Source organism: Bactrocera neohumeralis, chromosome 2, assembly GCF_024586455.1.
Source record: "Bactrocera neohumeralis isolate Rockhampton chromosome 2, APGP_CSIRO_Bneo_wtdbg2-racon-allhic-juicebox.fasta_v2, whole genome shotgun sequence".
In the NCBI taxonomy this organism is placed as follows: Eukaryota; Metazoa; Arthropoda; class Insecta; order Diptera; family Tephritidae; genus Bactrocera; species Bactrocera neohumeralis.
The window spans coordinates 86,581,240-86,592,312 of NC_065919.1; the positions used below are offsets into that span (position 1 = coordinate 86,581,240).

Genomic DNA, 11,073 nt, shown 5'->3' on the forward strand with positions numbered 1-11,073 from the left:
TGTTTATGACCTTGTGGCCAACAAGTGGTCACATTAGCCGCATTGGCCAATTCACATCTCGATACGTGATCGCTGAACAGTGGTCGTCCATTCAAGAAGTGCACATATAATATACTCGTATATACATATGTATGTATATGTACATAATATATTTGCATTGCGCAGGCGGGCAACCATTTGTGGTTTTGCTGCAGAATAATGCACGCAGAAAAGCACTAGCAACACACACTTATCCACATCACGTACTCAGGCTGCGGTAAAAGCCACAAACGACTTTGTCGAGCTTGCAAAGCGCTTGAAGTTTTGGCGCCATAATTGTGGCAAATGGCAGCATGTTCGAATTCATTGACAGTGGGCGCTTAGCGCAAGTTTCAATTAGTTTATGTGTGTGTTTGCACATAACTAAGCGTGTGTGCGTGTGTATGCAGCTCTCTCCACCAGCCGCCACTTGGCTTAACACAACATTTTCGTGCTATTCACCAGCTGCTTGCAGTTCACTCGTTTCCATTAGATTTCAAGTTTTTTCTTTGTTTATTGTTGTTTCTCTATTTTTCTAAGCGCTCACCCACGTAACTCTGCTGGTGCATATGTAATATAACATACATACTTAGCCACACGACATATCGATGTTTGCCCTGAACACCCACTCTGTGGTAAATAGTTAATAGTGAATTAATTAATGTACACTTCCATTTATTTTATTCAACTTTTTTACACTGTGTTAATCCATTTCATTCATTGTTTGTCGATCTTGTCGATAAAATTAACCCTAACGGGAAAATACTAATATCGCGGTATGAGAATGTGGTCCTATGTAACCACTTTCATAACTACTTTTGATTATACAGATATACAATATACACTAGGATGGAGACATGTGTAGAAGTTCACGCAAGTGAGCACAGTTTGATCATTTCGGAGTAGCCAGAAACCATTCTTTTACATATGGCTCAAGCAGCTCACGACTTCCGGTCTTAGACGTTTGAAAGCGAGCTAAAGTGAGAAGACGAACCAGGGTTGTGCGCTAGGTTTGGGAACCGCCACGTAAAAAAATGCCCCCAACGAAAATTAAGCAACAGCCTCTGAAGAGAAACCCCCCTTTTTATGACGACCACAGCAAACGTAATAAGGACTATGACTTATGATTAAGGGCTTATAGAATGGCCGGTCCCTCAATTGGGAAGGTACTACGCACCTGATTGATGCCCTCGTAAAAAAAATGCTGACATCACCGCCGTCCAAGAAGTGTACCAAGGACAGAGACGAGTAGGTCCTTTTGCCTAAGCGCCCACTGCCTTTTGGCATTTACTACAGTGGCCATATAAAGAAGCGCAAGTTTGGTGTGGGATTTGTGGTGGGAGAGAGACTCCTTCCCGAGTCCTGGCATTCCCCCTGGTTTATGAACGTCCACAATCAGCATCAAAGCGAAATTCTTCAACATATCTCTGATTTCCATCCACGTCCCGACATAAAGAAGGATGATGTGACCAAAGATGCCTTCTATGAGCGCTTGGAGCCCACCTATGAAAGCCGCCCTCGCCACGATGTCATCGTGCTTGGCGACTTTAACGCCAGGGTGGGCAAAGAAGGTATCTTTGGCACAACGGTCGGTCAATTCAGCCTCCACGGTGAAACATCTCCAAATGGGTTGAGGCTGATCGACTTCGCCGGGGCCCGAAATATGGTTATCTGTAGTACCAGATTCCAGCGCAAGAAAATTCATCAAACTGCTTGGCTGTCTCCTGATCGATACACATGCCACAAATAAGAAAAGAACTCTGCAAAGATTAAACTTGCAATTGCATACATATGTATGTATATCCCACTCTGGTTAAAGCCGGTAAGTGGATTTTTGCGAAGAACGCTGGTGGACTTAAGGAAACTGGTTACATGACAGTGTCCAAATAGGGACATTCTGAAATTATCTCTTTCTTCTGGAGCGTTCCCGAAAATTTAATGAGCTTTTTTACGAAACGATCGAAGTATGAAGGGAACCGGCTCGTTTTTCAAACAGAGGTCATTAGGGTAGCTGTAAATGTAGTGATCGCACTTGACTCGACGAGTAGCAGAAAAATTAGCAGAAAGCATTCCAGAAGTAATTCTGAGAAGTAGTGTCTAGCTGGCTTTCCTTGCTCCGTTCCGGTTACTTAGACCAGACTGTCGAGGGATTGGGAGGAGTGTCTGGTATCACCTCGGGTTCTCAGAATTACTTCAGAAATGCTGGATAACATTTTAATAACTTATTATAAAACTGCAAAACCGATGAGCTGGCTAGAGTGGGCACCTATGTCCCAATTACATTGAATTGAGAAGAAGCTGAGTATCTGTTATCCTCTTACTTTCTTTGGATTTCGCGTGTGCTTGGGAGACGTAGGTCAACAGCAAGCTCTTGTGTGACTGCGAAAACCTTCTTGTCTAGACTAGAATGATGGAAATACACTGAACTACTTGCACTTAGCAAAGTTTATCTTGCCGCAATTGTAGGAGTTCCTACTGAACATTGTCCAAATCCAAATGTAAAGACATAAAAGAGTTCAGATTATTATAAATATACAGTTCAGAGACAAACTCTGTCAGTGAATACTATAAGGGTAGACTGTAGACGTATTATTTCTAAGCTATCGGGATGTTTGAAGAAATAATAGACGCTAGGGACTCGGTCTAATAATCAATATGGGCACAAATATTCAAGTTTTGAAGAGTTTCGTTGGGAGAAAGACTTAGCTGCACTTTTTTTCTACATAATATCTTACTTAAGAGTATAGAAAGGGATCAAAAATTATGATATTCGTTTGAAAGTGTAAAAAGTGTAGTATTTTGTAGAGAACTGCAAGGATTAGGATACCCGTAGAAGGGCAGCACTATCCTGCCTGAAAAGGGAATTTAGCTGCAAGAAATTATCTCGTATTCACTCATTCGACTCTCTTTGACGCACAACATGAAGCTCTTACAGAAGATCAAACTCTAAATCAGCGCTTTCGGAATATAAATGGACACATAAACATATTCACACACACACACAGACTGTGCGCCCTAAATGTATGAATTAATGTGTGTTGGAGACCAAAAGCAGCGGCGCACGTCTGAATCATCGCTACAATTAAATTAAACGTCGCACTTCTTTGGTCAACAGCGCCGCCATTTTCATTTGTCATTTGCCAATGCTCCAATGCTCCAATGCTATCAATATTATAGTGGGTGCGTTGATTGCCAAATCAAGTATACGCAACGTGTGACCGAACAATGATGAGCAGCACTCGGCGGCAACAATAAAATACCTTCGTGAACGCTGGCTTCGAGCTAACATGATGTGTGTGTATGTATGTATATATGCAACTCGAGATCGTGTACAAAGCAAAAAACATGCGAAAAAAGAAAAAAATTGTGAGCGACACAAATACAAAACTTAAAAGGCGCTCGAGAAACACGTTCAATAAAATGCCAAATTGGGTGAAATGTTCAATTTATTTTGCAGTCCATATGTGTGTGTGCGTGTGTGTGCAATTACAAATGCTCGTTTCATGTATTGAAATTTGGCGTTTTTGGATTTAGCACAAATCGTGTGAAATAAAGAATTACAATGTTTTATTTAACAAAACCTTTGCACATACTTACATACATACATATATGGTATACTAAAGTGCCAGAAATAAATTGTAGTTAAGCAAGTCAAGGTAAAAACAATACAATTTGATTATAGATATAAATTTGTGGATTTATGAGTAGTCGTCTCAACATACAAAATGTAAGTTATTTTATTAAAACAGAGAAGCGATGAGATTGAAGAAGTGTCACAATAAGTTATTAGACCTAATTTCAGCACAATGGAATTAATTGTAAGCTCTGACGCTGTAAGTCAGATTTCTACCAAAGTTGAACATCAATGGATATATTCAGGAAAGAATTCCCCTTGATGAAAGTGAAAAAAAAGATAATTTCAGAGAAATAGAACTTTGCCGACGAGTCCGAAGATGTTCTCCGCAATGCACTCGATTATAGCCGAGTTTACAACAGCGTGCCAGTCGTTCTTCCTTTTTACAATGTGGCGCCAATTGGAGATTCCAAGCGAAGCCAAGTTCCTCTCCACCTTTTCTTTCCAACGGAGTGGAGGTCTTGCTCTTCCGCTGTATTTTAATTCGCTGAACTATGTTAATGTCGTCGTATATCTCATACAGCTCATCGTGCCATCGAATGCGACATTCACGGTGGCCAACGCGCAAAAAACCTTAAATCATCCGCAGAACATTTCTTTCAAAAACTCGTAATGCCGACTCATCAGATGTCGTCATCGTCCATGCCTCTGCACCATATAGCATGACGGGAATGATGAGTGATTTATAGAATTTGGTCTTTGTTCGTCGAAAGAAGACTTAACTTCTCAATTGTCTACTCAGTCCGAAGTAGCACCTGTTGGCGAGAGATATTCTGCGTTGGATTTCGAGGCTGGTATTGTTGATGGTGTTAATGCTGGTTCCATGATACACGAAATTATCTACGACTTCGAAGTTATCACTATCAACAGCGACGTTGGAACTAAATCGCGAGTGCGACGACTGTTTGATTGATAACAGGAGATATTTCGTCTTGTCTTCGTTCACTACCAGGCCCATACGCATTGCTTCCTTATCTAGTCTGGAGAAAGTAGAACTAGCGACGCGGTTTTTGAGGCCAATGATATCAATATCATCGGTGTACGCCAGCGGCTGCACACTCTTATAGAAGATGATACCGTCTCTATATAATTCTGCCGCTCAACTTTTATTTAGATTGAAGATTGAAGAAGTCGCACAATAGAGAGTCTCTTTGTCTGAAACTTCGCTTGTTATCGAACGGCTCGGAGAGGTCTTTCCCGATCCTGGCAGAGCTTTTGGTGTTGCTCAACGTCAGCTTACACATAATGGCTATATGTACACAAAAAATATAATAACCAGTTGCTTGAAATTTGATATTAACAATGAAATCAGACTTATACAATCGTTAAAAATGTTTTGTCGAAGTCTCTTACTTACCTCATGCGATTCATCCAGCCGCTTCTGTTAAGAACGATGACATTGAAAAAGTTAAGAACCGATGCTTGAAAATCGTTGGCATCAGATAGATAGCAGAGGATCTCAACACTTTTTATGGATCGATTCAACACATTTTGGTCAATGTGTTGGCTATGAGGCGTGGCTAGACCAAAGGACATTTTGAATAGAGGTCGCAAAATAGATGCTTGACAACTAAGTTAAGGACCCTACATTCATCACACGCATTATTCCTGGTGAGCAGACATGAGTTTTTGTATATGACATCGAGACTATCCATCAATCTAGCGAAAAAAGCGCCAAAAATGAGACAAAACTGAAAAATGCGCTTTAAAAAGTATTGGAAAATTGGAGTAAGCGTTGGCATGCTTGTATTGGTTCAAGAACCTATTTTGAAGGCTATAAAAGATATTTGTTTTAAAATAAACGAAAATGTATTTTCTACAGTCCGGGTCAAATTTGATCTGATAGAATAGATAAACAATGTACACCATTGCCACTCAATAGTGCATAACGGCGATTCTGGTGTCAGTTGAGTTCAATTACAGAAGGAACTCTTAAGACTACCAAGATCCTAGCCTTAAAAGATTTTATCAACATTTTTTTTAAACTCCGCGTTAATTGGTTGGTGAAAATAGTATAATGAGCTCGCTCAAAAGACATAAAGAGCACCCAGCCGTAGCTTGTAGGGAAATATATGTAAGAAAACAGATATACATACATATCTTTATTCTGTTTTCAACAGAAATTTTATATTTTATAAGTTATGTATACATTTAAAATGGTGTTATATAACGCAGAGACGAAAGTGGCATTTACTTAGCTCACTAGAAATTGCTAATGGCTGATCGCTTCGTTTTTGGTGCGCTTAAATAATAAAATTCTAACAAATATGGCGCGAGTGGAGGCAGCAGCAAAGTCAATCAACCAGTTCAGACGATTGGAACGAGGGCGTAGGAGTGTAGTAACGAGCTTCAGTGGCGGATGTGAACATTTAAGTATATAACGGGTGATCCAAGTAGATGCGCCATATTTCAATAGACTTTTTTGCAGATCACGCGTGTGTCGTGCCAAGCTTTCATGTCATTTTTGTTCAATATTGTTTGACATTTCATCATGGAAAGACTTACGCCTGAACAACGTTTACAAATCCTTCAACTTTATTAAGAAAATTAACGTTCTGTAAAGAATGTTTTTCTCGTGCTTCGCTCAACTTATGATCAACATTATTGGCCTACTGAGCGTACTATTAGTAACACCATTACCCATCTTGAGGCCCAGCATTCATTATTCGATAACAATAGACGGAATAGACCACGGTCAGCGCGCAGAGAAGAAAATATAGCAGCCGCAGCTTGATGGGCAAGTATCTTCCGGGTAGCCAAAGAACATCCGTTTGAAAGCGAGCTAAAATGAGAAGGCGAACCATCCCTCCCCAGGGTTGTGCGCTGTGTTTGGGACCCGCCACGTGAAAAACCCCCCAATGAAAAGAATAACTCGGCGCGTTAACGGTGTCTACGCCAGTAGAGAAGATGAAGAAGCTGAGAGTGTATACGAAGACTATGGAGAATCGATTCCGCGCCGTTCACAGCAAATCATTTTACGTCAAGATCTTAAATTGAAAACGTACAAAATACAGCTTGTGCAAGAACTGAAACCACTCGACCTTCCCAAGTGACATAGCTCCGCTCTATAGGCTCTTGATAAGTTCCAGGAAGCTCTGTAGTTTTCGAGCCAAATTTCGTTCAGTGATAACACCCATTTCTGTCGCATTTGAGCTGAGATTCAAGAGGAAAAAAACACGGTTTGGTGTGGTTTGTGAGCCGGTGGAATCATCGGTCCATATTTCTTTAAAAATGATGCCGGTGAGCGACCGTTATCGCGCCGTGATAACCGTCTATTTGATGCCTGAAATTGAAGCGCGTGGTTTCGGCGACATTTGGATTCAACTTGACGGCGGCACTTCCCAACCATCGCATCAATCAATGGATTTATTGAGAGAACATTTCGGTGAGCAGATATTTTTACGTTTTGGGCCGGTGGATTGGCCACAAAGATCGTGTGATATCACACCGTTAGACTTTTGGTGTGGAGATAAGTAAAGTCTAAGGTCTATGCGAATCCCAGCTTTGATGAAGGCCTTGGAGCAAAACATCACGCGTATTATTCGCCAATTAGCAGCCGAAATCCTCAAACACGCTATCGAGAATTGGACTCAACGGATGGACCATCTGAGACGTAGCCGCGGCCAACATTTGAAAGAGATAATCTTCAAAAATAAAATGATAAAGAATGATATTTCGAATGAGAATAAACAGTCCCCATTAAATTTAAAGAGTCTGTGTTTTTTCTTTAAAGAAGTACAGAACCTCGACATGAATCACCCTTTATATCGATACATACATATGTAGTATATTTGAAAATATTCCCCGAATTTTTGAAGCTAATCCCGTAAATAGCTTCGGAGATATGACCGATTAGTGTAATCCTTCTGTTGGTGAAGAAATTTTCTCCAAAACGTCTAGACCGATTGACTTGAAATTCGCGCACCACCATCTTAGATATAAGTATGTAATTGTCAATTAATGGTCGAAGGAATAAAACATTTGAAAATCGTTTAAATTTTATAAGCCATCGAGTTTTAATTTTTTTCGAAAATGACATTTTTGTCAAAACACAAAATTTTGCCTATGCTTCGATCATTACCTTTATTCCTCGAATGTAATATATTTAATGAATACATATTTATATAGTATATATTTTTTGAAAATGAATATAACCTCTTTAAGTTTCTCGTTCATCTACGAATGCTAAGCACAAGCAGAAATACAGAGAGAGAAAAATGAGGCTTATTGTTAGACAACTCTCTCCCTTCCCGTATGCCATACAATAAGCACGGTGCACTAAATAATATAATTAAAATAAATAACTGAAAGATCTCAAATCCAATAACCAAACACACCCACGCCTGGCTTCGACACTACGTTTGAACTCCAATGATAACTAATTAAATATCAATTGCGGCAATTGAATCGATACATTTTCGGGTATTGCTTTCTGAAAAGTGAAATAAAGCAACGTGGGAATAAATTTGGTGCGAAGCGCGAATATTTAAACTTGAACCCAACAGTTTGAATGTGCTAAAACGCAGAATGCAAAAAATATACTCTTACCTTATTCACTCCCTTTCACCCTCTAGTCATTCAACACAAGTCATGCTTATAAAGGTATAGTTTCAATATATTTGAAAAAATATAATATTTATTTTTATTTTACATTAAACCGTCTTGATTAAAAGTGAATGTTAGGCATTTCAACTAAACTAGCTAATAACTCATATATTGGGAAAATCTCATCGCATGAAATGTTGATTCTTTTTTAATTGGTCACGATTAACTTGCTTGAAGACGCGTTGTTTCGGGTTGCCGTCATTCATTTGTTTGTAATAGCCGAAGCCACCGCCACCAACACGTTTCTCTGGCCGATTGCGCTTAGCACCAACCTTCAGATCCACCACAGGCGGTACTAAGAAGCCAAAACTCTTGGCGACAGCTTGCAAATCAAGCGTGTTGATGTCGAATATTGTTTTTAATTGATGTGAATCATAGGCACGTACATAGGCTTTGAATGCCTCTTTAGCTGATTGGTTGAGGAAGTAATTTTTGGAGATGAGTTTCTCCAGCTGCATAAATATAAAAGGAACAATAATAATCTTAATTATAACAAAAAATTGTAATTGAAACTCACCTGTAGTTGTATGTCTGCAATTTTCGCCCATGAAAATTCAAATTCATTAAGTGGCACTTTGGCTGCCTTTAGATAGCGCAAAAATCCCAACTCCTCCGGACGTAGCAAAAGCAATGCATGACCCGAACTGCCGGTACCTCTCGCGGTACGACCAACACGATGAATATATTCCTAATAAGATATTGCACACATAACAAGAATTTATAAAATCATAATTTCAGTCAAATTAACCCACCTTTGGATCATCTGGAGGGTCGTACTGTACAATCCAATCTACTTGTGGAATGTCTAGACCACGAGCTGCCACATCTGTGCAGAGTAAAATACCCTCGGATGCATTGCAAAACTGGAAGAACGTTGTGGTGCGTTTGGTTTGTTTTTGCTTGCCCTGAAAACCGTAATTTTTTATCAATTACATATTAAGAGAAAATCAGCAAATATTAGCTAAATGCAGTACGTACATGAATACACGTCACAGGCAGATCTATGTAGTTAAATAGTTCATGATGATATTTTACAGACATACAGGACGAGAAGAACACCATAACCTTCTTCTTACGATTCTTTTTCAGGAAAGTGAACAGCACCAGTAAACGTTTATCTGAGGGGCACACAATATAGCCTTGCTCCAAGCCACTAACGGTGGCTACATCCTCATGATCGTCGACTCCAACGTAGAATGGCTCCTTCTTGAGCGCCAATTTGGAGAGCGCGTCAATTTTTTCTGTTTGTGTTGCAGAAAACAACATTGTTTGGCGGCGTTCTAAAAATTATTGAAACATTAAAGCTATATCCCAATTATATTTCGAAGAATTTTAACTTACTTGGAAGTAACTTCACAATCTGCTTCAATTCTTCCTCGAAACCAATTTCCAATATGCGATCCACTTCGTCGAGAATCAAACATTGCAGGTTTTTATACAAGAAATCCGGTGAATTTTGCAAGTGATCCAATAAACGCCCAGGAGTTGCTACCAAAATGTTGATACCTTTACCAAGTTTTTCACTCTCCACTTGACGATTGGATCCTCCCATAACTAAACCATAAGTGTGGTTATGGTGCGCCATCAGCTCCTTCAGTACACCGAACGTTTGCATCGACAATTCTCGTGTTGGCGAAATGATAATAACTCCTGTACCGTTGCGTGGCATAAATCGCAGTTTATATATTAACTCTACGGCCGGTATGAGGAAAGCAAGTGTCTTGCCGGAACCTGTCTTGGCAGCACCTACTAAGTCGCGTCCTTGGAGTAACGGAGGCAAGGATTTAGCTTGTATCTCAGTCATCTCGGAGAAACCCATCTCTTCGATGGCTTTTAATGTGGGTTCGGACACCACACCTTTGAGCGAGGCAAAGGAACGCTCATTCGGATCAAGATTTTGTAGAGCCTGTTCAGAATTCAAAGCCGCAGCAGTAGATTGTTTTTCGTTTTTATTAATGTTTCCATTGTTTTTTCCTTTCTGATTTGTGCTGGTGTGTTCCGGTTGTATATCCTCATCATCAGAATATTCACTTTCATCATCTAAAAGAAATTGATTGTTAATATACAACAAACAAGTTTGTTTTGTCTCATTTCTAAATGAAATTCAGTATTAATAACTAATCTCACCGAATTTCTTTAAACATTAACTCGTTTTAAAAGAAGTCTCGAATTCGCCTTAAAATTCATCACTTTTCGGTAACGAAAATTAGAGCTTCATTTGCTTGGCTTACCTTGCTGTGGTTCTCCTTCGCTATCGGAATCGGAATTCACCACTTCAATTTGACGCTGCTGCTTTTTCTTTGAGACTTTAGCTTTCTTTGTTTGAGGTTCAGGGGCTTCGCTAAAATCATCGTCAATTTCATCTGCAGGATAGGTTGTTAATTATTATTAAAGCTTTCCCATAAAAATCACATTTTCAAAAAAGTGCTTACCCGATTCAACTTTTTTTGACAGTTTGACTGGTTGCTTTCCTTTCTTTTCCGCCAGAACTTTTTTCATTTTCTCACGTTTCTTAATCTTTTGCATAAGTAATTTCTCTCGAATGGACATTTTCGCTACTTATTTTTACACAACACAGTTAATACAAAACTAAACTGGCAAAGGATAAAGTACTGCACGTGTGTCTTTAATTTGACAATAGCTTGCTTAAATGTCAAATATTGTTTACTAAATTTTTTCATCGTACTGTACACACAGGGTTGCATTAAAAGTTACCACAGATAAATAAATTTAACGTATTAGAAACATAACATAGAAATGATATAATTCTTGATGGAAATATTGCTCTTGTACACATGCACTTATGTATATGGCTA

At 39.3% G+C, this 11,073-nt stretch overlaps 1 protein-coding gene across 1 annotated transcript; it reads right to left on the bottom strand.

The window, feature by feature from the left end:
• Positions 1-8,246: 8,246 nt before the first annotated feature.
• LOC126758910 (probable ATP-dependent RNA helicase pitchoune) lies at positions 8,247-10,891 on the bottom strand. Its single transcript, XM_050473358.1, has 7 exons — positions 10,690-10,891; positions 10,489-10,620; positions 9,599-10,297; positions 9,236-9,537; positions 9,010-9,162; positions 8,775-8,945; positions 8,247-8,709 (listed from the first exon to the last, which is right to left on the bottom strand). The coding sequence occupies exons 1-7, from the start codon at positions 10,805-10,807 to the stop codon at positions 8,380-8,382; spliced, it is 1,905 nt and encodes a 634-aa protein (XP_050329315.1). The 5' UTR covers positions 10,808-10,891; the 3' UTR covers positions 8,247-8,379.
• Positions 10,892-11,073: the final 182 nt, after the last annotated feature.